Source organism: Hippocampus guttulatus, chromosome 16, assembly GCF_054856545.1.
Source record: "Hippocampus guttulatus isolate MCC_2025c chromosome 16, RoL_Hgut_1.0, whole genome shotgun sequence".
Classification (NCBI taxonomy): Eukaryota; Metazoa; Chordata; class Actinopteri; order Syngnathiformes; family Syngnathidae; genus Hippocampus; species Hippocampus guttulatus.
Window position 1 is genome coordinate 11,806,586 of NC_141276.1, and position 26,688 is coordinate 11,833,273.

The window sequence follows — 26,688 nt, forward strand, 5'->3', positions numbered from 1 at the left end:
TCCACAAATGTTTAATGTCAAATACTTTTATTAAAATGTGATTTATCCCAAGTTGCTAAAATATGTGTAACATTTTCATTCTGGACCGTTTGTGTCCCGATTGCGATGGATCCATGCCACCAAATTGCAGCACTCCTGTCAGCTTGACAGATTTCACATCTTGATCTGCAGGCACTATGCGCATAGTTTTTAGTGTCTTATCTCTTAATAATCAGTCATAGAAGAGGTGACAACAGCCAGCTTTGGATTTCCCATCGGATATTTTTTTCAAGTGCAGCATTATATTTATTACAATGTGTGATTTCCTGAGGCGCGGCGTCTATTAGCCACTTTGTGAAAGAAAATGTGGTGTTATAGCTTTGACATTTGAAATCAAATAAATTCAACACATTACATGACAATCATGACAAGATTGTAAAACTTTATTCATCACAAGTCATGATGCAGTAACAGTATATATATTTTTTCAGTGTTACCAGCAAAAAATAAACACCACGAAAATGCCGCAAAGAAATAGACAACTCGCTGAAAAGAGCCCGAGAAAGGTCAAGATTGTCGACAATATGAAAAGCTTTTGTATTTATATTTGGTCAAAGCTTGAAAATTTGGGAGTGGAATTGGTCATTAACCAGCACTGGATATTTATAAATAAAACAAAAATTTATTTTTGGAAATAATGCCAAATATATCCTCAAAGCAATTTAGAATGTAGTAAATCGGTCCAAAAAATATGCAAAAGTCAAGGTAACCCCCTCCCCCTCCCCCTCCCCGTCCCCCCTCCTTTACAAATCTACTACCTAAAATCTACACAAACCAAAATATGGGCATATGTGCCACCGGAAGACAAGCTGTGCTGAATAATTGCACTTTGGTCAACCACCACCATCACCACGGAAGCCAGCGCCTTGTTTTCATCCTATTTCCTTTTCGCATTTTCTTTGGCCCTCGCAATTTCACTTTGCACTTTATAATCTGGTCGTGCGTTAAATAGATTCTAGAAAAAAAATACTTTTGATCAAGTTTGCGGTCAGACTTGTAGCGGATTGTCATACAAGAGTCACAAAGGAGTCGAGTCGAACCTCGCATTAGCCGCCGCCTGGGCGTGTAGCGCCCAGATGATCATCCCGCTCACAGCGAAGTGCTCTCCGTATGTGGGTTGAATTGCGGCTGCGGCAGAGAAACGGGGGACTCCGCTCGTGAGCCCACCACCACCTCCGGGATCCACGCTCGTCTGGCCCCCTTCAGTTCCAGGACGCCGTCTGCGCATAGTTGGTGGACACATCGTAAGAGGTAAATGTCAACGCCAGATACAAATTCACACTATGCACTACTGTCAATCTTGACGCACACTTTCAGACACTAAGGACTCCATTACAGTGGTGTTTTTGAGATACAAGCCTTTGTTTGGTCGATTTTGTTGCTTTGACTTGTGAGCATGAATTGAGGAACCAGCTGGCAGTGAATTCAACTCAGTTCACAAAACACGGCAGTTTGGCAGATTTGTCAACAATTCGGCAAAAACGAAGCTTCAAGCGCTTTGTTGCCATTTGCTGGCTGAAGTTTACTGTCAAACTAAACGTCCAACAAAGGCAATGACATGTTACAAATTTAAAGCAACCGTATCACTTTGTTTGTTGCTTAATGCTAACAAACGATGCAAAATGCCATTAAATGTTTTTTCTCATTCCATTTTTTAAAAATAATCATTACAACGTGGGTTGGTTTCCGAACAAATCACCGATTTTGAACCCTATATTTTATGCATATCAGTGACTTTCATGCTAATAATTTTTGCTTGTGTGACACCTCAAACATCTGAGCACTTATTAGATAAAATACTCTGGCAAAGTAATCACGAGTGTAAGCATTTTACATTTGACAAACTTTCCAAACTAATTTCATGCTATTTAATCATAGCAGTAGTAGTATTTAGCAATGTGTGTGTCGTTTCTACTTTTAAATTTAAATAATCAATGTCTTCTTTTCTCTCTTTTGTGACACTAATAGATTTTACATGACAAACTGATCACAACTGCCTTTTGATTTATCCGCCTTGTTCATGCATCTCCATTGAGACGCAATGCTGCCATCTAGTGGGCAGAGGTTTTATTCCAGCTTGTCCATTAATGAGCTCAAACAGTGAAACCATTTTTTTTAGGAGGCTGATTTGCATTATGAGTTGCTCCCGTGGTCACTGAATTTATTGAACTTGTATCTTAAAGCATCATTGTATAATTATATTACTAGATCTTAGTGTAAGACTATGATGATTCTCCTGCCTTATCGGACGGGACCTCTGATGTCATTTGGGACTAAAATGTCATTATTTGGAGTCCTTGGTGTACATGTAAAGTATGGCATATAAACTACGCGTGCGCGCACGCAGCGCTACATAGAACAAGCAAACATTTAACAGCACGCTGTCAGTCACATTTTTCATTTTTCGTTTAGTCACATGAGGCAAATGTTAGTTTGTCTGGACAGCACTGATACATACACATCACACTGTATGTATCCACTGTAGCATTTGCTTTGAAACACACTGTTAGGAGTACGCCCCCCCTCCCCCGCGCCACACACACACAATCACAACCACAAGAAACGCACGCTCCCATGCAAGCAAACTTGGCACGTCGGCCAGTAGGAGTCTTACCATTGCCTGCCTTGTAAAGGCCATCTAACAGGCAGGCCACCACCTCAGACATCTGCAATGTTATACACATGTCATGCTTCATGTCACCACAGTCACATTCAGCGTGTCAGGTGAACCCAATAAGCCAGACAGTAGAAAGAAAAAGGAAGCTGAAAATTATCACTCGACCAGCAAGACATCCCATTATTAGTCTAGATCAGGGGTCGGCAAACTGTGGCTCCGGAGTCGCATGCGGCTCTTTCATCCTCATGTTGCGGCCCTGTGTGGCTTGGGAAACTAAATGAGTGTGTCTTATTTGTCTCAAAAACGTGTATCACTTGTTACGTTTAATTAACAATTAAAGCTCGAATGTAGAAAGACATTTCCCAAAAATACGCACACCCTTTGCTGAAAAACATCCAGAGGGAGAAAATAGTCAGATGTGGCGAAAGACCCACTTTTACAAAAGTGAAGAACAAAGATCACATTATAAACGTGGACCTCATACTGTCAAACGGAACTACACACATTGCAATTTTTTAGTACTCAAGTCACAATAGAATGAGAGCTGGTTTACCTGTGATGATCTTGGACGAGGAGCCCAGGAGGCCATTGCAGCTGTCGCCGGCGGCCGCTTGAGGCGGCGGCGGCAGCATGCTAGGCCGCGGCCGCGGCTTGGGCGCCGGCCGGGCGGGGCGGGGGAGCGAGCCGTACTGGTAAGCAAGCAGCTGGGACTGGGCGCCGTCGTGGGGCGGAGTGTCGGGCGGCGTGGGCGTCCTGGGCGGCGACGGCTGCGACTGGTCTCCGTGCGCCTGTTGCGGCTGGGGCGGCTGAGGGGGCGGGTGGCTCGGAGCGTGGATGGGGCTTTCTTTGCTCGGATGGCGCCTGGGCGTAATGGGCGGGTGATATGTGGAAGCTGGAGTTTGGTTGCCAGACTGAGAGGCGAAGGGACTGGCTTGTTTGGGTGGTGCTGGTGCCTGTTTCTTGGTGCCTGTGTTGATAAAATAAGGAAAGAGAACAGAAAATGCATTGGAAATATTAATTATTAATATTGCTTATATACTCAGTGTGTGCGGTGGGTAGCAGACATCTATTTGACAGGAGGCCTTTAGCGGGCTGTGGATTTGTACCACTGATGCTGTCTGGGCTCCCTCTTGTGGTATGCAAAAGAACTCCATCCATCCATTTATCCTCACAAGGGGTCGTGGGGCATGCTGGAGCTTATCCCAGCTGTCTTTGGGCAGTCGGCAGGGGAGACCCTGAACCCGTTGCCAGACAATTGCAGGGCACACACAGACGAACAACCGTTTTCGTTCACAATCACACCTAGGGACAATTTAGAGTGTTCCTGGAGATGTTCCCAAAGGGCATAAAACAGTCTTGTTGCTCTTGTTTATAAACATCACTGTCATATTATTTGTGAATAAAATCGACCTAATGATATTTTGTTTTGAGGGCACCGTATTGTAACTGCAACCGAGGTGTTGTTGAGAATGCCGTCGTTTCACACCTGAGACGGACGGGGCATCTGCAACCCCATTTTGGTTTGGCATTTGTTTTGGTCTGATGAGTATCTTTCATATATGTTGCATCACTGGCTGATGCTGACCTTGTCACACATCAAATGATCTGATTGTGGAATGCTGTGAGGAAGGTTCTGTGTGAAAGGCCGTTTGTTAACTCATTCACTCCCAAAGACGTTTTTAAACGTCTTTTCAGACTTGGTCCAGAATTAGCTGGTACTAAATGAGTTAAATTTCTGATGCGTCAAGTCTTCGGTTGTTGGGTGTTATGACTTAACGGCTTGTCAGAGACTGTCACTTGTATGATTTGTCCGGCAGTTCTTTTAACTTCACATGCCCCTCCTGACACAAACCTTTTTTTTCAAAAATTTGGGCTTGGAACCAGCATTGCTATTAATATGGAGGCACTGGTGGGGAACCAAGCCCACATCATGTGCCCGAAGGGCAACAAACATCCTGTAGCGCTCCACTTACCCCTGCGGACCATGTGAGGACTGGGCCCCCTAGATCCACTTTGCGACTGAGGCACTCCCGCCGTAAGATGGGCCGAACCATTCCTCTGTGGCGGCGGTGTGGATGTGAGCTCCCGGGCTGGGCTGTGGGCACGGAACGGGTCCAAATCATTTTCTGTGCCGAGACCGACATTCAAGGTTTTATGATAGTACCGGCGTAAAGCAAACATGAAACGAAAACAAAGCTACAAATAAATTGACACAAAAATCAGATGATGCAACACTCGTAAATGTACGTCAAGTCAGATCGGACCAGGTCGTAAATTTAAACCCAATCAAGCAGGCTTAATGAGCGCAGAGCAGGGAGAGATTAAGCACAGTCAACAAGCAGGGAAGACATACAACATCACCTGGAAACAAAGCGTCACGTGATTGAACTTGTCAGACATTTTGAATTTGGTGGATTTCCGCCAAACAGAAGAGGCGTGGGGAGATCCGGGCGGCTTGATTGCTTGAGAGCGGGCAGCGTTGCGGGGCAAGTATTTGTGGCCGCGGCAACTGGCTCGCTCCTTACCTGCTCTCCTCTGCGCCGAGCTGAGAGACCGATTGACGTTGCGCGGCGGCTAGCTGGCCCCCAGCGCCCACACCACCAGCCGGGCCCGGCTGCTCGGGCTCTGGCGTGGCAGCTTGGGACTGGGGCTCAAAGCCGGTGGGACCCCCGCCTTCCTGGTGGGGCGGTAGCGCTTGGAAGTTGGGTGAGGTTAGCTGTGGCTGCTTTCTAATAGTGGTGGCGGCCCTACGAGGGTTGGGCTCCGGATGTTTGTTAACGGTGCTACGGAAGTGAAGGAGGGGGGGAGAGAGGGGGGCAAATCCCACACACACACACACACATACACATTGTAAGAAAATACCCAGGAGAGCCCAAGAGGAACAGAGAGCAGACAGAGACGAGCCCTCCGAAAGCAGAACCGCGCTACGAACGTCAAGCCACATGAGCGACTTAACTCATTCACTCCCAAAGACGTTTTTAAACGTCTTTACAGACTTGGTCCAGAATTGGCTGGTACTGAATGAGTTAAAAAGGAACCAACATCGCTGCACAGGACAGATGCCAGGAAGCCAACACACAACCAGCAACCTACAGTGTGACCTAAGATTTAATTGCAAATTACGGGGTTAACACAAGAGTACACAATGGAATTCGAACCACATTTTGCCAACATCAAGAAAAACCGAAGCGCTACATGTTTTGTTCCAGGAGAGAACACAAAAGGAATCGACTCCAATAGTATCGAAATCATACAAAAACGTTGCCGTTGCCGGTCCCGACCGGTGGAATCGTGAGAGCTACTTTGGACTAGAGCACAGGCTGAAAGTTTGGACAGGGCGGCTCTTGGGTGGGCGTTTCAGAGACTGTGATGGACTCATCGGCCACTACGTAGTGGGCCGACACGGCCGGGCCCCTCGAATCCTGCCTGCTCGCTGTCTTGGGGCGGGACGGGAGGGGGAGCGGCAGGCTGAGGCCGAGGTTGGCGCGAGACAGGTACCTGTCTTTGCGGGGAGGCTGCGTGTCCCCGTCTTGCCCCACAAGGCTGCCGGGGCGCTTCCTCTCGAGTTCGGCGTCCGCCAATGTCGCCGGGTGGGTGGGCATGGCGAACATACCCGACACGTTGAAGTCCACCTCTGGACAGAAGAAAGTAGTGAGGCATTACGGCTGAGAACCCGCAAACTAGTTCCACTACGGGATATCGACTTGATCAGGCTTGTGTCAGCTACTGGATGTAAATTAGGACTGAACAATTTTCGCATTGCGATTTGAATTAGGAATTGTGCTAAAATGAACGCCAATGAAACACAGGAAAGACAGTGTATTTATAAACGTCAATTTGAGTTGTTCACTGGGTGAGTCTGGTGCGTCGTCGCTTCAAGCGCATTTCTGAGGCGGGGCAAACCTGAGCAAAGACAGACAGTGAAATGAACCAATCAGCAAAGAGTGGACGTGACGTAAAAAAAAAGCCTTCTTTTGAAAGAAATGCTCTCTGTGCCATCAGCTGCTGGGGGTCACAGGTGTCAAAGTCCAGGCCCGGGGGCCAGATTTGGCCCAGCACATCATTTTATGAGGCCCGCGAAAGCAATTCAAGCATGTCAACTTCCATGATGCTTGCTAAAGTCTGAACCAAAATACCAAATTGTCATATATAATGTAATAATTACAATGTTTGAACAATCCATTATTCTTGACTTCGGATGTCAAAACTAGTTATCCATCTATTAGTTATTTGCTGTGTATGTAATATGTGGAGGTGGTTAAACATTTATATGGTTTCACAAAATTTACAACGGCCCTCCAAGGGAAACCGTAACTACAATGTGGCCCGCGACAAAAACGAGTTTGACACCCCTGCTCTACGTATTTCTGGTTCTTTAACCCTTTAAGGCACGCTGTAACCTGATAACATGATAAGCTGTCCACTGTAGTAACCACTGTGCCTGAAAGGTTTTAAACTGATTTAATGTCGAATGATGACATGAACAAATTTTGAAAGACGAAGGACTTCCGCCGCCGAAGAGTGACGTTGAGCACAACGGATCGGTCGCATCGAGTAAACAAATTTGATTGGACAATTCGTTTAGAACCGAGGCCCAGCTGCTGCGAATGGCGTGCTCTTGAGGACTATTTTCTTAGTGGGTGTGGCTTGCCAGACTATCGTCAACTGTGTATTTTGTCATGTCATTATGTCTCGATGCCAGATTATGTGCCAAAAAATTTGAATATCGAGGGCAAGTTCATTTATTTCAATAATTTATTATAATTCAATTGTATGTAATCTAATTTCATTTTTGTCTCTTTCTGCCATCATCCTCGCAATTGAAACAAATCAAGGCTTGCCGCATTTCACTTTGTATGGAGGAAACGAATATAACATGACAATTTCTTGGTACGCACCTGCCTTTTTGTTTGTAATTTCTCTTTTCTACTTTTCAGCCAGTTTGGATTAGAAACTTTTTTTTTTTCACATCACTGAAGTATCACCTTCAGGAAAGAACCAATCAGCATGCTGGATGATCGGCTCAATGATGGCGACCACATGGACCGATGTCGCCGCAGCCATTTCTGCCAGTGTCCTGTGGCGATAAGAAAGATGAGAGAGGAGGTCAAAAGGTCAATCAAAGACAACTGAAAATAAAACCCTTTGCGAGTGTGTGCATAGTGCCCTCACCCCTCCGTCTTTGCCCACAGCAGGTTGGGCCCCAGCACGATGGCGATGTTGCTGGGAGACATTTTGTTGACGTCACGGTCTTGAGCCAGCTTGGCCAAAAACTTCACCAGGTACCTGTCAAGTATTCATGATTATCAAAAACACTTATTATTCATTTCTTTGTACAGGTCTGCGTATTCTCTGAACTGTGAGCAAAGTCGGACAACACCTACCGAAAGTTGGCTTTGTGAGTCTTTGGTAAGCGGTCACATGTCACCCACAAAGCCTGAAGTCGCTTGTCTGGGTCAGACACACTGAAAGCACACACAGTGAGCAGAATCCAGAATACACACAGACGCACTTTCAGATGCGGGCGTCCTCTTACTTGGACGCCTGCGTCCACTCATCATACAGGCCAAAAGTCATGAGAGGTTCAGGAAGTTCCCTGAGGTACGACTTCAGGGCTCCTGTGTGTAATCAAACATGTAAAAATAAAAGTTTGGAAACGGATGTGAAGTGGATCAGGTTTTCGGTTTTGCGAGGCTGTAAAAACACAGAAAGGTTGCTACCGGCGACGGCGTGCGGGTCGGAGTAGAACTCTTCAAGCTGGGAAGTGGAACAGTCAAGCGCGGCTTTCAACTTTTTTAGTTTGGAAGCTCCCGCTGCTATTCTGAAAAGACCCTACGGAGTGAACACAGAGTGAATATGTGACAGGTGGCATCCAAATATCAATCATTTTGAGCAGTGATTCGCAAGGCGTGGCACAAGAAAGCATCACCGACTACGTGCAGTTCAGTTGTATTTAACCTTTGACTTCAACCCATCGGCATGTAATCTTTCAGAATTGCCAAAAAAAAACCCAGTTCAGTTGTATTTAACTTTTGACTTCAACCCATCTGCATGTAATCTTTCAGAATTGCCAAAAAACAAAAACAAAACGGTACTGTTTTTTTGTTTTTGTTTTGCCAAGCTCTCTCTCTCTCCCTTGCCCATACCTCTTCCTTCATCCCCGTCTCAAGCAGCATCATGACGCAGGCCTCAATGGGCAGGGCGATGTCGCGGTTACTCCGCTTCAGGTGCTCCTCCAGGGCCGTGCCAAACGCCGGCTTCTCTGTCCACGACTCTGAAGTAAAACCGACTTTGGGGTTTATGCGCTCAGGTCTTCTTCCGGGTATGAAATACCTCGCTCCTCACCTTGCTGTAATTGTATATTCGGGATCGCCTCGTCCAGAGCTGCCAGAGACCTTCTGTGGTAGTCTGCCTGGGCCTCTAATAACTGTCATACATGGATGAGTGTGAATGCGGCTCACTTTGGTTGTCACTCATCCCGAATGAAATGAAATTAGCCGTTGCGGGACCCACCATGAGATAATAGCATGCATAGTCTCCTTCTTTGGATGCAAAGTTGTACATGTCCGCCGATAACTGGTCCTGTGGGGAAAACATCCAGACACATTATTAAAAAAAATCTTTTTATCAGGAAGTGTAAGTGCAGTCGAAACCTACTTTACAGATTTCGACTTTGTTCAGAGCCTCATCCATCTCGTCCTTGAGGGAGTCCACCTTAGCTGCCATGGCCTGGTTGCTGGACTTGGTGGCTTGATACCACCTGCATCACAATCAATTCTTACACCCGAGAAATGTCTTCCAGGGGCCAAATGACGACTTTTCTAATGCACTGGATCGGCAACAAAAATGTCATGTTTTCTTCTGGGGCTGTCAAATATTTTTACAATCGATTATACAGGTGATTGTCCCCTGATTGATTGATTATGAGTTATCGGATTTTAAAAAAATGGTATTTTGCATTTCCATTTGGGGCCGCCTCATCGCATTCTATACTGTAGTATCTGTGACTTAGAATGTATGTGAGGCTTTTTTTTTTTTGTCTTGACTTGGCGCAGTCGTGCCAACTTATTTCAACATTATTCCAGCTAAAACAAATGACCATTGCGAAGTTCTGGGCAGAGATTTTCAGGAAGTAAGGAAGTTTGCAGCTCGAGTTACTTCCTCGGCCAATGCGCCATCCCTCCACAAATGGAATCGCTGATTTCAGTATGTTCAACAAACGCACTTCCACTGTCACACTTTGAGCTTCTTGGACGTCATACTAGAAAACGGCATTTTGCAAGAACTGAAAATCAACCTTGTCTTAGCCGAGTCGTAGTCCAGGACCAGTTTGGCGAGTTGCTTCCTCTGTTTTAGTATGTTGGGTATCTCAACCTGTGGGGATGTCAAGTTTCAACCAAAATAGCAAAAACAAATTGACCACAGGGGAGAGAAAAAAAACCCCAAACAAACATTCAGAGCGGGTTTTGTACCTCGGCCAGCGTGTTCAGAGGATCCAGAATGTCTCTCTCGATCTGCACTTCATACTGCATCAGTTCACTGGCCAACCTGCTCTCGGCCTCGCCGCACACATCCATCATCTTGCTGTTCACACACATGCACATCAGAGAGAAAATCCATGTGGCTTTGCTCATTCAAGAGGAAACACACAAACGCGTTCCTTATCAGTCCGTTTGCAATGGGAAGCGGCGTTTAAGTTGCCGTTTCATCGCTCACCCGATCAGACTCTCGTCGCCCAGTTGAGAGCCGCCCTCTTGCATGCTTTGAGACAGTGCAGTCAATGGCAGCTTTTTCTAAAGGGACAAAAAAAGATTTTAAAAAAACAACTTCTTGACTGAGAACTACTCAAGTGAATGATGGCCACCGAGTGTCATTGGACTCACATGTCTCTTCTCGGTGTCTGTGCCCAGCTGACCCTGCAGACAGGACACCAGCCTCTTGTGCGTGTTGTGCGACATCAAGCGCACCAGCTCCATGCGCCTCTCGATCTGAGGGTCGACATCAGATAATTAAGACCAGCGGCGCACACACAGTTTATCATGAAAGGGAATGCGGGGATAAGGGGGCAGAGAACGGCCTTAAATCCAAAACGGTGGCGTTTGTCAGGTGAGCGTTGGCCTCGCTTCCCTTGTGTGGTGTTTCATGAACCTTACTATACACATGGTAGTTTCTTTTCGGCAAAAAACGCCTTACTTGATGTATGGTAATTTTTGGGGGGCTAAAAAGGCCTGACTACACATGGTCGTTTTTTGGAGTTAAAAAAACACCTGACTAGACATGGCCAGTTTTTTTCGACAAAAAAACGCCTTACTCTGCATGGTCGATTTTTTTGGCCCAAAACGCCTTACTATATACATGGTTGCTTTTTTTTGGGACTAAAAACGCCTTACTATACATGGGGTTTTTTTCGGCCCAAAACGCCATACTATACATGGTCATTTTTTTCGGCCCCAAACGCCTTACTATATATATATACATGGTTGTTTTTTCCGGCTAAAAACGCCTTACTATACATGGTCGCTTTTTTTTGGACTAAAAACGCCTTACTATACATGGTCATTTTTTTCGGCCCGAAACACCTTACTATACATGGTCGTTTTTTTCGGCCCAAAACGTCTTACTATACATGGTCGCTTTTTTTTGGGCTAAAAACGCCTTACTATACATGGGGTTTTTTTCGGCCCAAAACGCCTTACTATACATGGTCACTTTTTTTTGGGCTAAAAACGCCTTACTATACATGGGGTTTTTTTCGGCCCAAAACGCCTTATGATACATGGTCGCTTTTTTTGGGGCTAAAAACGCCTTACTATACATGGGGTTTTTTTTGGCCCAAAACGCCTTACGATATACATGGTCATTTTTTTCGGCCCAAAACGCCTTACTATACATGGTCGTTTTTTTTGGGGCTAAAAACGCCTTACTATACATGGGGTTTTTTTCGGCCCAAAACGCCTTACGATACATGGTCGCTTTTTTTGGGGCTAAAAACGCCTTACTATACATGGGGTTTTTTTTGGCCCAAAACACCTTACGATACATGGTCATTTTTTTCGGCCCGAAACAGATTACTATACATGGTCGTTTTTTTCGGCCCAAAACGTCTTACTAGACATGGTCGCTTTTTTTTGGGCTAAAAACGCCTTACTGTACATGGGGTTTTTTTCGGCCCAAAACGCGTTACTATATATACATGGTCGCTTTTTTCGGCCCGAAACACCTTTCTATACATGGACGTTTTTTTCGGCCCAAAACGCCTTACTATACATGGTCATTTTTTTCGGCCGAAACACCTTACTATACATGGTCGTTTTTTTTCGGAAAAAAACGCCTTACTATACATGGTCATTTTTTTCGGCCCGAAACACCTTACTATACATGGTCGTTTTTTCCGGCTAAAAACGCCTTACTACACATGGTCGCTTTTTTGGGCTAAAAACGCCTAACTATACATGGGGTTTTTTTCGACCTAAAACGCCTTACTATACATGGACGTTTTTTTCGGCCCAAAACGCCTTACTATACATGGTCGCTTTATTTTGGGCTAAAAACGCCTTACTATATATGGACGTTTTTTTCGGCCCAAAACGCCTTACTATACATGGTCGCTTTTTTTGGGGCTAAAAAATCCTTACTATACATGGGGGTTTTTTCGGCCCAAAACGCCATACTATACATGGTCACTTTTTTCGGCCCAAAACGCCTTACTATACATGGTCGTTTTTTTCCGGCTAAAAACGCCTTACTACACATGGTCGATTTTTTCGGCCCAAAACGCCTTACTATACATGGTCATTTTTTGGCCCCAAACGCCTTACTATATATACTGTACATGGTTGTTTTTTCCGGCTAAAAACGCCTTACGATACATGGTCATTTTTTTCGGCCCCAAACATCTTACTATACATGGTCGCTTTTTTTTGGGCTAAAAACGCCTTACTATACATGGGGTTTTTTTTGACCCAAAACACCTTACTATACATGGACGTTTTTTTCGGCCCAAAACGCCTTAATATATACATGGTCGCTTTTTTTGGGGCAAAAAACGCCTTACGATACATGGTCATTTTTTTCGGCAAAAAATGCCTTACTCTTCACGGTTGTTTTTTTCGGCAAAAACCTTCCTATACATGGTCATGAGAAAAAGCCTGACTAAAAATGTAAACTCTGCAGACGCTGGCCAAGACCTGGATTTGAACCCTGCACCTCTGCGCTGTAACACCGACGCACTAACCAGTTGACCACAGTGGCGCTGCTCAGGACCAACCCAAAAAGGTCTTCAGGTACATAGTCGTACAAAAAAGCTGCATGCAAACTTCCCAGAGGAAGGCAGAGAGCTGGATTGGGCAAAAAATGTCTGACTATTCATGGTTATTTTTTTCAGGAAAAAATGCCTAAATATACATGGTTGTTTTTTTTTCCCGACAAAAAAACACCTTCCTTTCTTGGTCATTCGAAAAAGCCTTACTAAGCATGCAAACTTTGCAGACGATGGCCGAGACCTGGATTTGAACCCTGCACCTCTGTGCTGTAAAGCCAACACTTTAACCAGCCGACCATGGTTGCACTGGTCTACACCGAGCTGCTCGTGACCCACCCAAAAAGGTCTTCATGTACAGTCGTACAAAAAAGCTTTCCCTGCAAACTTCGCAGAAGAAGGCAGAGAGCTGGATTGGGCGACAAACGCCTTACTATAAATGGTTGTTTGTTTCGGCAAGAAAAAACACCTTCCCATACAGGGTAGCATTTTTCAGCTAAAATCGCCTTACGATACATGGTCATTCAAAAAAGCCTTACCGTATATGCACTCTCTGCAGACAATGGCCGAGACCTGGATTTGAACCCGGGACCTCGGCGCTGTTAAGCAACACACTAACCAGTCGACCACAGTCGTGATGCTTTACTGAGCTCGTCAGGACCCACCCAAAAAGGTCTTCATGTACATAGTCCAAAAAGGCTTTCCATGCAAACTTCGCAGAGGAAGGCAGAGGGCTGTATTGGGCAAAAAATGCCTTGCTATTCATTGTCGTTTTTTTCAAGAAAAAATGGCTTACTATACATGGTCGTTTTTTTTTGGGGCAAAAAAAGCCTTACAACACATGGTCATTCGAAAAAGCATTACCGTATATGCACTCTCTGCAGACAATGGCTGAGACCTGGATTTGAACCCAAAAACCGCTTTCCATGCAAACTTCCCAGAGGAAGGCAGAGAGCTGTCTTGGGTGAAAAATGCCTTACAATTTTCATGGGCATTTTTTTCAGGAAAAAATGCCTTACTATACATGGTCGTTTTTATTCGGCAAAAAACGCTTTAATATACATGGTCGGGGATTTTTTTCGGCAAAACGCCTTCCTAAACATGGTCATTAGAAAAAGCCTTACCGTGCATGCAAACTCTACAGACAATGGCCGAGACCTGGATTTGAACCCTGGACCTCTGCACTGTTAAGCCAATGCACTCACCAGTCGACCACGGTGGTGCGGTTCTACTGAGCTCGTCAGGACCCACCCAAAAAGGTCTTCATGTACATAGTTCATGCAAACTTCGCATAGGAAGGCAGAGAGCTGGATTGGGCGAAAAATGCCTTACTATTCATGGTCATTTTTTTCAGGAAAAAAACGCCTTACTATTATACATGATCGTTTTTGGGGGGCGAAAAACGCCTTAGTATACATGGTCATTTTTTTCGGTTAAAAACACCTTCTCTACATGGTCGTATTTTTCGGCTTACAAGGCCTTACTACTATACATCAGGAGTAGGGGAACTCGGTTCCTCGAGAGCCATATCCTGCCTGTTTTCATATCCCCCCCACTCCAGCACACCTGATTCATGATTGTTTCAGGCATCGACAGGGCTTGCTGATGAGCTGATTGTTTGAATCAGGTGTGTTGAAATAAAGAGGGATCTAAAACAGGTAGGATATGGCTCTTGAGGAACCGGAGTTCCCTACCCCTGCTATGGTCGTTTTTTTCCACTAAAAACGCCTTACTATATCCATGGTCGTTTTTTCAGGGCTAAAAACGCCTGATGATAAATGGTCGGGGGGTTTTTTGGGGTTAAAAACACCTTACTATATACATGGTCGTTTTTTTGGGCTAAAAACGCCTGACTATACATGGTTGTTTTTTCGGTTAAAAACGCCTAACAATACATGGTCATTTTTTGGGCAGAGCTAAAAACCCCTGACTATACATGGTCGTTTTATTCGGCTAAAAACGCCTGACTCTACATGGTCGTTTTTTTCGGTTAAAAACGCCTTACTATAAATGGTCAATATATTCGGCTAAAAATGCCTTACTATACATGGTTGTTTTTTTCGGCAAACAAAAACGCCTTACGATACATGGTCGTTTTTTTTCGGAAGAAAAATGCCTGACTATACATGGTCGTTTTTTTCGGTTAAAAGCGCCTTACAATACATGGTCGTTTTTTGGGGGTTAAAAACGCCTTACTCTAAATGGTCGTTTTTTTTCAGTTAAAAACACCTTACAATACATGGTCGTATTTTTGGGGGGCTAAAAACGCCTGACTATACATGGTCATTTTTTTTTCGGTTAAAAACACCTGACAATACATGGCCGTTTTTTGGGGGTTAAAAACGCCTTACTATAAATGGTCGTTTTTTTTCAGTTAAAAACACCTTACAATACATGGTCGTTTTTTGGGGGGGCTAAAAACGCCTGACTATATATGGTCGTTTTTTTTGGCTAAAAACGCTTACTATACATGGTTGTTTTTTGGGGGCTAAAACGCTTACTATACATGGTCGTTTTTTTGGGCTAAAAACACCTGACTATACATGGTTGGGGTTTTTTCGGTTAAAAACTCCTGACCGTACATAGTCGTTCTTTGGGGGCTAAAAACGCCTTACCATACATACATGGTCGTTCTTTGGGGGGTATTGTTTTATTTTATTTTAACTGTTTTGTTAAGCGCTTTGTTTCAGGTGCAGCTGTTGTGAAAGTGCTATATAAATCAGGATGTATTGTATTGCATTGCATTGCATTGTATTGGATTTTGAAATGACTTTCATGTGTCATTCACCACTTCCAAATGATGCTGGAGTTCAAACTATCCTGCACTGTACAGTATAGGAGCAGTACAGACCAGAGAAATTTATTATGAGTTCATTTTGAAAAGGAAGCTTTTTCAAATAACCCAAACAATGTGTTGTTGTTTTTCAACAAATGACAGCGGTGAGGGTTTTTGTTTTTTTTTTGGTAGTCAATTCTTCTGATAGCAAGCCTTGTCCTTTGGAGTTTCTTTTTGAACTTTGAAAAGCACATCTGAGAAAGATGGCATCACCTAAAAAGCACACTTCCTCTTCCTGTCTCCAAATAAACAAACAGGGCACCTCATTAGCAGCGAGATTCCCATCGTTTACGCTCTCATCTTCCCATTTTGACGTCTCAGATTTTTCCCCCCCACCCCGACCGCAGATAAACTTGCCTGTCTGGATGCAATTGATTAGCTCGATCTCCGGCTCAGATATACGCCCTCGTCTGCGGTTTTTGACTCCAATGTTTTAAGAAGATCTGGAGTGCGACAGAAGGAAGCCCCCCATTTATGAATTCCATCTGAGTTGGAAAGAGCGGGGTCTCAGATCACTCACCATTTAAACTGCTGTCATGCATGATGTCATTCGACCTAATTTCAGCACTCGTCAATGATTAGCTCTATGTGTTTTGCTTTTTCTTTGGCTTTTTGATGGCCATTTTCCAAAAGGAGCATCCTATTGAGTGTTTATCATATGGATGAATTACTGGATATATCCATTGCCTCATATGCATAAAAACACCCAGAACAGCTCTCCAGTATGTGATGGATGGATACTGGAATGCACCAGGGCTCCTAACTAGTCCCATCCCCGCTCTCGAGAGACTCCATGTGGTAGCGTTAAGAGAAGACAAACAAGCTCTAACTTGCCAACTATGTCAGAACGCTGCCGCGAAGCTTTTGTCCAAATCTCACAAGTTCAGCCACATAACTTCAATTCTGTCGTCCTTGCATTGGCCCCTTTCTGAGTTTCGGATTCAGTACAAAACTTTCAATCACGTCAAGAGTCCTTGATAGTCAGGCACCTATTGGTGGATGGGGTGTAATATTTTTTATTTTTTTGGTTCAATTATGTCACTTTGGTCTGCTGACCGCCATTTTTAGATTAAACGCTAAACATGATAGAGCCTTGCAGTCTGCTCCCCCCAAATTGTGGAATGCGCTTCTTCTTCAGCTATTAACTGCCATGTCTGTAGAAATATTTAAAAAGCAGTTTGTTGTTTCTTGTATAATGCTGGTGACACTACTACATGGATCGTTTCAAGTTCCTCACAATCTGTTACTATTTTCCACGACTTTAACTAAATGTGGCCTCGCGGCATGCAGAATTTAACGATTAACAGAACACAGCCGAAATCCCTCCACCCTGAAATAGGTGAGCCGCCCGAAGGTTTTACAAGATGGCGGTTACGAACTTCTTTCCATCCTCAACAGCTACACGTCACGAGGAGAAACAAAGATGACCTCTGAGCAGCCACCACAGAAATACGGAGCATCTCACAAGCGGGATGAACAGGTGCAACCAACATGCCGGTCCTCATTTTTTGAATCTGTGTGACAGCAGTTGCACTACCTGGCAGGGCAGAAAATTCTGCCAATTCAATGTCTGTGTTGTTTACACAAAACAGCGACATGTGGGAAAAATACGGCGGTTTCGTTGGGCTACGACCACATGACTCCACTCTAACAAAAACAATGAACGTAATGATGCCTCAGACTTGTTTTCATTGTCGTCGTAATCTGACTTCTGACTTACTAACTGCTTTATGCTTACACCGCATTTGTTTGAAAGAATTTTGCAAAGTTGTTGTGAAGAAAACAAGCATTTATTGCTTGTTTTTGTTCAAGACAAATAGATGAGAACAGGACCTTAAAAAAATGATCTGTTATTAGCTCATTCACTACCAGCCAATTCTGGACCAAGGCTGAAAAGACGTTTAAAAACGTCTTTGGGAGTGAATGATTTAAATAGCAAAAGCAATTGTGTGGTGTCACTATACGACGTCCAACCGAGAGAGTTGATCGTCTAATATGCATGTTAGCTGGACATCATCATCGCTGTGCGCTTCTCCAGGCCTTCAGGTAACATGAAAACACAAAGGCCACAACTCTCCCACAGAAGCAGGACGCTCAGCTGGCGCGAAGAACAAAAAAAGAAAAAAAGAAAAGGAAAAAGGGGGGGGGGGCCAAAGTACAACTACGCCAAGGAAATCAAAGTGTCAAATTTCTCCTCGGAGGCCAATGAGGAGCGGGTGCAGGAACATGCTGCTGTGGGAAAGGGGACGGGGAAACAAACAAAAAACGCTGGAAATGAACTTTTTACTGCTCATGTGGATGGCGCTCTAAACTAAATCAAGCGCACCCAAAAAGAGGTATCTCTCATTTCAGCGCCTGTCGAAAGACAAGATGACTGATGAAGCAACAATTGCAACCCTTGCACCGCGCCGCCGCTCACATTCCTCACGGAAGGAATGTCCAAACGCGGCACAAAAGCTCGTGACATTCACGATACGGACGGCGGGGAGGGCTCGGGCTCAGTTGGCTTTCAGCTCTCGCCGCGGCCACGATAGTCGGACAGAGCAAAGGTTGCTCACCACGCCTTCAGTTTCACATCATCTCGGTTTATGTGGGGAAGTGCTGTTCTTCAGCGCTTCCCGCTTCTCGCAGTGATGTCAACGTAGGTTTCGGATGTGCATCCCCCCCCCCCCCCACTTCCCCGCCCGTGCTGCGAGCTCTGCAACATTTTAAGAAAGCAGAACATTGCCTCGATTTGCTTTCAGCGAGAAAGCGCAACGTCTCTTCCACGAGCCGAAATGAAAAAAACCTTGGCTGATGTTGTCGTTCCAAGTTTTGTTTCAAACTTGGCCTGAGTGATGATGATGACTTGACCAGACAGAGCTTGTAAAGTGTGTGGGGAGACTTCTGTAGTTTACTTTTCAAGAAAAGGACTTCCAAGGTACTGCAGCATTTCCTGGAAAACGCTACAGATGGAGCTTTTGGACCAAAAAACCTTCAAGTGGAATTCGAGTCAAAAATGTTGACAATACAGTGAAACGCCTCTACAGCGAAACCTACAGTACATGGGCGAAAATACCCCCGAATGTGAAAAAATCTTCATCCATTAACACCATTCCCACTTTCCTGCCCCCCATACAACAAAAAAACTTCCTGTTGCTTTATACGAAATCTTTTTCTCTGCTCTTGCCTCGCGACGAGATTCACGACAACGAAGTCTAATCCAACAGCGACCTCTACTGCTTCGTTCGGAAACGGCAACACCAACCACCACACTGGTTTACACATGCGCAGTAGTCCAGGAAGTATTTGTTATTGTTAGTTTCAGACGCAGCAAGAACGTTGCACTGCTAAAATGGCTACAAAACGGACCTTTGGATGTCAAGCAGCTAAGACAAGAAGAGCTTTGACGCTGGAAGAGGGTAAAAGTGATCAAAATGAAAGACGGAGGAAACTAAATAAAATACATTATCCAAGGAATTAATGTAAGTGAAAGTGAATGCTGATCGTAAATTCCGAATTTCTTTCCCTTTTTTTCTTTCTACACTGACTATATGAAGTGTCAAATAAGTATATGCTCATACTTATGCACTATTGGAATAAAAATAGAGTACACATACGTTTGTGTATGCGTGTACACATACGTTTATGTGTGTGTGTGTGTTTACATCTGAGATCAAATATGCCACAGTGAAAAACCCCCTGTTGTGAAAAATTTCTTGCTGCAAACATGATTTTGTTGTAGAGGAGTTTCACTGTAATAAGTTCTGTCTGTCCCCATTAGGCCAAACATGACATTCTGATTAGTGTTGAGTTTGTGGAATATGAATTGAGCATCTTCTGAGACAAACTCAACCATTTGCATTTCCAAATGAGAAACCAAATTGGAAGATTACCAACCAAGGGCACAGCCTCAAGAGAGGACCCACCCTGAATTGGGATTGGAAGTCCAAATACTCATCTTTCATCTAAGAGCGTGCAGCAGCCAATTATTGGCACATGAGGAAGACGGACCGGGTTAAAACTGACATGGCCCCAACTATTTACCTGGAGGAGGTCATCACTCAGCACCTCGGTCTTCTCGGCCCTGGGGAGCGAAAATGTGGACTTCGGGTTAAAACACATTCAACGTAAACAACAATACTGCTCAAAATTATTACAATGCGAGGAGAGTGATTTTAAAGCAACCTATTTTTTATTTCAGATTTTTTTTTAAATACCAGTTGATGTTTTGCGGTGTTTGTGTTGACTCATCCCGCGGCGCATATTCGAGTTCAAGTGCGCAAGACTCGACTGGACGCAAACAAGCTGAAACTTGGTCGTCTAGCGCAACCTGTCTTTTGTGTACTCAGCAGAATCCCGATTCGCTGAGAAAGTCATCGGTGGCTTAACGCTTGACTTGTACTCCTAAAGTGCGCCGTCAAAAACTGCGTGTTTATTCGACACATGCGCTCGGCAGAAACGCCTTTCTGTGAAGGAGCTGTCAGATTCCTCCGGCGTGTCCCAACACACACTTCCTGTTGTGTCGCCGGGTTTGTTATGGCAACGGAAGGTGATCGGGTGTGTGTGTGTGTGTGTGTGCGCGCTGGAGCTTCGAGGTCTCAAAACGCTCCATTCGTAACGACGACGTCATGTCTAAGCTTCCCTGGGGAATGTTCAACATTTCGGCTGAACGATGTGACGCAATACACGATGACTCACACTCTTTACCTGTCGCTTGAAGCTGTCCATTACCATCATCCAAACACTATGTATTTGTTTGACACTCCTCATACCGTCGTCATAATAAAGATGATGTCTCTTTGAAGGTGTCGAGTAAAAAACAAGCATGATCTTTTCAAAGAGGGCTACCCTGCTAAAGCCGTTGCCCCCGCGACCCAACCACGGATAAGCGGTAGAGAATGGATGGATGGATATTGTTCAGTTATTCTCTTCGGATTGTGCAAGTAATGTTGTGACCCGTGAGCGTATCGTGTCTCAGTCTGAGCCCTTAGTCGCGTCTCACAGGGATCAATTAACCTCCTCACATAGAAGTTATTGCTCCTGTCAGATTCGAAATAAAGACTTCGCAAGTTGTACATACAGTACATCTTGCTGAGCTAAGACCTGAAACGTTGGTCACACGCTCGCAAACGGCAAACCTCGTACAAGTGCGGAACGCCTTCTTTGCATTTATTTTTTTAACTGAACAGTTAAATGTGGCCAGTAAAATGCAAACTAACAGCAATCGCCGCCCAAGCTTCATCAAAAAATGATCCTCAATTGTGTGTTACTATCTGTTTTTTTTTTTTTTACATGCTAAACCAAATGTTTTGACCTTAGAAATTACTCGTCGTTTTATACTTTATGTATGTCAGGTATCTGATGGACTTCAAATAGAGGAATAAGCAAGCTCTGACCCCCGCTCTCAAATCCATTTTGAAGTCCCCGTTAATGTATGTGAAGCTGACATGGGGAAATAATTTGAGTCGGTTTTTAATGACAGTCTCAAACTTGCTTCCCTGGCCTGCTTGACAACCGTTTAAGCCGCCAACTTAATTTAACCCGTGTACTAAATTTGTGGACTGTACATTAAAACTGCTTATGAGATGATACATATTGCTGTGTGACATTTAGGTTCATTTTCACAGGTCAGACTTTGGAGTTATGTTCTCAAACTGCTTCACAAGCCCGTTTCCATCCTGGATAAATTCACAGCATCAATTGCGCAGCAGCCATCTTCATCATAGGAATGGAAAGGATGTTTCCATTCAAGCCTATAAAAGCAGCTCCCTCTTTTTTTTTTTTTAACAGTCAACACCCTCTCTATGGAGGCTTTTATCCCCCCCCCCCCTCCCCCGACTGCCGTCCAATGTGACCGGCTGTCAACATCGCCAAAATGCTGACTCCACACAATCCACTTTGGGTGGACTGTAGGGTAAATGCGTCAGTGGGTGTGTCTCGGTGACCTTTGACAATGGCTACGCACAGAACATATGGACATGTGCGTGGGTGACATCCCAAGGCAGTCGGACATGGACGCGCACAAAATAGCAGCGAGGATAACCTGAACGCCATCAGACACCTTTGGGGAAGTGACTTGTCACTCAATCTTATCACCCCAATTTTTTTGCAATGGCTTGCAGGTTGTCAACGTGAACTTTTAAAGCACTTTCCGTGATGTCATCCCTTTTTTTTTAACCCCAAACTGAGTCGAACTTTGTTCTTGTCAAGGCTAAAACTGGCTTTTAAGTGATGTCATCTTCTCCGACGTTTAATCTTATTCGTCTTAATTTTTTTTTTCTGCAATGTAAAGATGGGCTTACGCTGAACGAATTTCACAGTCTCAGACTAAAAACAGAAAGTCGAAAGGAGTTTTTGAGTTTGTTTTTAGGGCACGGTGCTAAAGTCAGCTGTTTCTGATCAGTTTTTTTCCTAGTCTTGGCTTGACGTTTGAAGTTGTCAACATGTCACAAGTTTTTCAGTCTTTGCAGTGATGAGCTTAAATAAGACCCGAAACAAGAAACTACCAAGAGCATGATGGGGGGGTTAAATTGCGGGGGCAAAATGCCGAAAGAATCTTGTCGTCTTGTAAATGCTTTATTTCATATAGCACTTATTGAACTGTGTACAGTTCTTTTCTGAAACATTTATTTTGTGCAATGAAACACTTTACCCCCCCCCCCCCCCAATTTTGCTGCTGTAGACTGCAAATTTCCCCAGTGTGGGACAAATAAAGGTTATCTTATCTTATCTTAAATAGCGACCTGCAAAATTCACAATCTTTGTGAAATCTCAAGTCTGAGCCTTGGTTGCATTTTATCATCAGACATCTGCGTCTCCTGGTGTCACTTGGTTCTTGTACGGTTAGCTTTTATAGGAAGTTCCCAAAGGTTAGCTATGACCAAGGTATCCGGGCGTAGGTTGGTCAGTAGGTCAATAGGGCAGTTAGTTGGTAGGTAGTTAGGTCAGTCTGTGAATCGTTTTTGGTGTGTGGGTTTCTCCAGGAAGTTATCAGGGGTTAGCTTAGGTTGGTTAAGAGGTTTGGTGTGTTGGGGCGAGGGGGTGAGGAAATTATGGGGGTAGGTAGGAAGGTCTGTAGATTGCTTGCTAGCTAGGTAGGTACCTGGTGGGTGGACTGGTTCATAAATCTCGCACTATAAATTACAACGTCCGTTATTATCTTTGTAAAGCGGTTATGTTCTGAATGTAGCTGGTGTACTGGCTGTCATTACATTTCACATTTATTCTTTTTCATTTGCTGTAATTCAACCCTTCAAGTGCGAATCTAACAATAGAGTACTTTTAAGTCTTTAAAGGATTTACATTGAGTTAGTTTACATGAGGTAACTGAGTGCCGTCCTGTCCTTCCCACCGCGCCCACGTTTGAGGACTACAAAATGACGTATAGAGGGTCAAATGTTCCATTTGAACATTAAAGTCGCTCGTTAAAGGCGTCGGAGAATTACGCAGCGAGTTGCATGACAGTTACATGCTGTTGGACACAAAACTCACCTCCCGACTGTTTGGTTGGCCAGTTGCCTCATTCGGTTGAACTGTTTCTTCATCTTTCTCTCGCCCTCTTGTACAGTACTTGAAAGGGGGGGAGTCAACCGCACCTCCGCGAAACTCTTTTCCTTACAGTAACTCCGAAAAAGTTAGGTCGGGGCCATTGATATCCTCCGGGGGGGAAAAAACCAAACCCCACAATGGCACTCAGATGTTCCTCGAAGCTTCCGGAAAGACTTGAGAGTGAAAAGCAAGCAGCGGCGGACATAAAGTGGCGCAACTTGTGTCTCGAGCAGCTGACAACATGCCAGCGAGCACAAGGAGAGACTAAAAAGTTCTCGGCTGGCTCGCTGAGAGCAGAAGGAGGAAGTGACTCGACTTTCCGACCGTAGCACTCGCGCACGCACACGTGATACCGCCGCACGGGAAATACACTTCATTAGGGACACCTCCTCCACAGACAATCCGACAAATTATTTGGAAACAGTCTGTTTTGACAAATATCTGATAGGGCTCACTTTTGAGTGTGTAAAAAAATAAATAAATAAAAGCAAAAAAAGAATGAAATAATCATCCCAAAAAATTATTCGCACTAATCATATGCACTGTAGCAGTAAAAAAAAAGTAAAATTTGACGACAAAAACTACAAACAAAAATGCTAAAAATAATACTGGTCAACATTTTCTTAAGACAGAGATGCAGGTAAACTTTTCAAGATGATTTTTTTTTTGCACTGATTTCAAATCTGCCCTCGTTTTTTCTCGAGCATGTCAGGTTTTCATAATAATAATAAGAAGAAGCAGGAGGAGGCCGAGGAGGAGGAGGAGAAGATGAACACTGAAGCAGTACAGTCATTTTTTTAAAATTTTGACTTCAAGATGGCGCCGCGAGAGTGGCTGCCTTTCCAGCAGCTCGTATATTTTGTTCTTCTAGTTCTTCCTTTCATAACTTTGCAGCTGTGAATTGGGAATTTCTCCATTGCGAGACTAATAAAGGGTTTCTAATCTAATCTAATGTTTAAACTCTGCAGAATACTGCATTGGCTTCTGCATTTTTTTGTGCTTTCCGCAAAAAGTCTATATCTCTGTCAAGACATCTTTTTCGACTTTGTAGTTGTACTTAATGAAGCGGCCAGGGAGTGCGTATCTATAAAATCACACCTACCAAAGGTTACCCCGTGAGAAATTTCCTAACCATCGTTCTATTCAACATTTCCAAGTACTTCAGTCATCCAGCTGATTGGAGATCACTTGGCTCCCCCTGGCTGAGGGGTTTGCATCTTTCGTGCGCCAAGCTGCCCAAGCATGGTAAGAATGTTACACTTTCCATAATAATACACTCAGTATTTTCATAACTTTGCAGAGCACAATAGCATCAGGAATAGTTTCCTATCATAGCTGCGACACTCCTCTTTGTCTTATCGACCTTATCTGGCCTCTTATTACAAGAGCCCGTCATGTAAAATCCCGACTGGAATTCCTATCTGTCGACCTCTGGACCTGTGCGGTTAGTCATCAGCGCCAAAGTGTTTTGTCCGTGGAGCGCAGGCAGCCTCTTGTACTTTGCTACTCGGGTGATTAAGCTGATTTTAACCGTAGTGTTGGGCAAACTCTTGTAATCTTTGAACAATGTAGGGGAGTTGTGAAAATCACATTCCGAACTGGAAACGGAGGAGGCCCTCCCTCAGGATGCAAGTCATGAAACGTTTACGCGCGCCATCTACGGGCACGTTGTGGTCATAGCAGATTTTCTGCTTTTCAATTCAAGCCTTTTCGTTGCAAGTTGTTTCAAGAAGCAATTTAGTGTGATCAAGTAAAACCTTTTTTCTTTTTTTTTTACCAGGTTCCAAGACAAATTGTACCTGTTGTATCTCAATGACGTAACATTTTGGTTAGCTTTAGGAACAAATTGCTTCGCTGGACTGGAATGATTTAAAACATTTCATATTGCAAGAAGGTATGGATGATACGCGGGCTCCCTCTAGTGTAGGAATGTGTAACTGACGGCCAGCGGGCCACCCTCGGAGTGGCCCCCTTGATTTAATGAAAAAAACCAAAACCATAAATAAATAATAATAATAATTATTATTATTATTATTATCCATCCATCCATTTTCTAATCTACTTAACCTCATGAGGGCCGCGGGCTTGCTGGGGTTTTTGTTTTAATTTAAGTTTGTATGTATGGTTTGTGTATTTAATTCACTGCCTAAATGCAATATGGCACCCTCTAGTGTCTAATTCTGAAATTGTCATTCAAATCTGAATGTTTTACTGCGGTTCTCTCTGTTTCTCTCTAGTGGTTAAATCCAGAAGGGCCTAAATCAAGGATGGTGAACTCTAGTGGTCAAATTTTTAGAATTGCAAATCCATCTATCCATTTTCCGATCCACTCTATCTTCACAAGGGTCGCGGGGGGTGCTGGAGCCTATTCCAGCTGTCTGGACACCCTGAACTGGTTACCAGCCAATCACAGGGCACACAGAGACGAACAACCATCTATGCTCACACTCACACCTAGAGGCAATTTAGAGTGTTCCATTAACCTACCATACATGTTTTTGGAATGCGGGAGGAAACCGGAGTACCCGGAGAAACCCCACATAGGCACGGGAAGAACATGCAAATTCCACGCAGGAAGGCCAGAGCCAGAATCGAACACTGCACCTCTGCACTGTGAGGCTGATGTACTAGGAGAGCTGGGATTTGCTCCAGCACACCCTGCGACCCTTGTTAGGTTAAAGCGGATCACAAAATGGATGGATGGATAAAGTCCAAAAGAGCATTCACTAAATCGAGTTCTCAGCCAGGTACTTGGCATCTGCATGACTGATAGGAATTATATGTAAAAGTGTTTGTGGGTTGGGGGTATAAAATTCCTTCAATAGGTTGTCAGTTTGGGCAAAAGGTCAGTTACGTCCCACTTTCAACCCCAAATGCAAACCTGCGGTCAAAAGACGGGCTATTGGCAAAGTTTCCAAAGCCAACTCGCCATCTTTCTCAATCTTTGTTTTGCAGCAGCTCAGTGCCGACCTTCTCTAGCAGTTGCGGTGAATGGCTGCTTGCCACCGGAGGGTCTCACGCTGTTTTCATATTGTACCCCCGGGCCTCTACACAGCAGTGGCCCACATGGGAAAGCGGACCAGGCGTCGGGATAAACCAATTACCCCCCAGCCAGGGTGGACTCCTGCCGGCGAGTCGATCGGCCGATTGGCGCTGAGGTTTCCCGGGCTTCATCCCCATGAGAGCCAGCTGGAATTCCCAGAGATGAGAAATTGGGAGGTCTCGAGAACCCGCAGAGAGGTTATATTTTAAGTTTGACATTAGGGGGGTTGGGGTGTCGGGGGGTGGCCCTCCAAGGATAATACAAGGGGAGGAGACCTCAAACCAGGCCTCATTTGGGCTAAAAAAAAAAGTTTGATTTATGTCCAGTATTGATGGGAATGTCTGTTGGGTCCGTTCATTTAAAGC

General features: G+C 44.4%; 1 protein-coding gene across 2 annotated transcripts; it reads right to left on the bottom strand.

Annotated features, from left to right (window-relative positions):
* Positions 1-390: 390 nt before the first annotated feature.
* arhgap17b (Rho GTPase activating protein 17b) lies at positions 391-23,592 on the bottom strand. Of its 2 annotated transcripts, XM_086132434.1 has the most exons (20): positions 23,224-23,592; positions 19,777-19,816; positions 10,540-10,644; positions 10,373-10,449; positions 10,129-10,240; positions 9,954-10,030; positions 9,314-9,416; positions 9,170-9,238; positions 9,002-9,083; positions 8,803-8,930; positions 8,377-8,488; positions 8,193-8,274; positions 8,041-8,121; positions 7,829-7,942; positions 7,642-7,733; positions 6,155-6,290; positions 5,182-5,439; positions 4,630-4,751; positions 3,210-3,623; positions 391-1,259 (listed from the first exon to the last, which is right to left on the bottom strand). In XM_086132434.1, the coding sequence occupies exons 1-20, from the start codon at positions 23,274-23,276 to the stop codon at positions 1,129-1,131; spliced, it is 2,388 nt and encodes a 795-aa protein (XP_085988560.1). In that variant the 5' UTR covers positions 23,277-23,592; the 3' UTR covers positions 391-1,128. The 2 variants fall into 2 exon arrangements, with proteins under 2 accessions (XP_085988560.1, XP_085988561.1); XM_086132435.1 differs by lacking the exon at positions 5,182-5,439.
* Between the last annotated feature and the right edge of the window lie 3,096 nt (positions 23,593-26,688).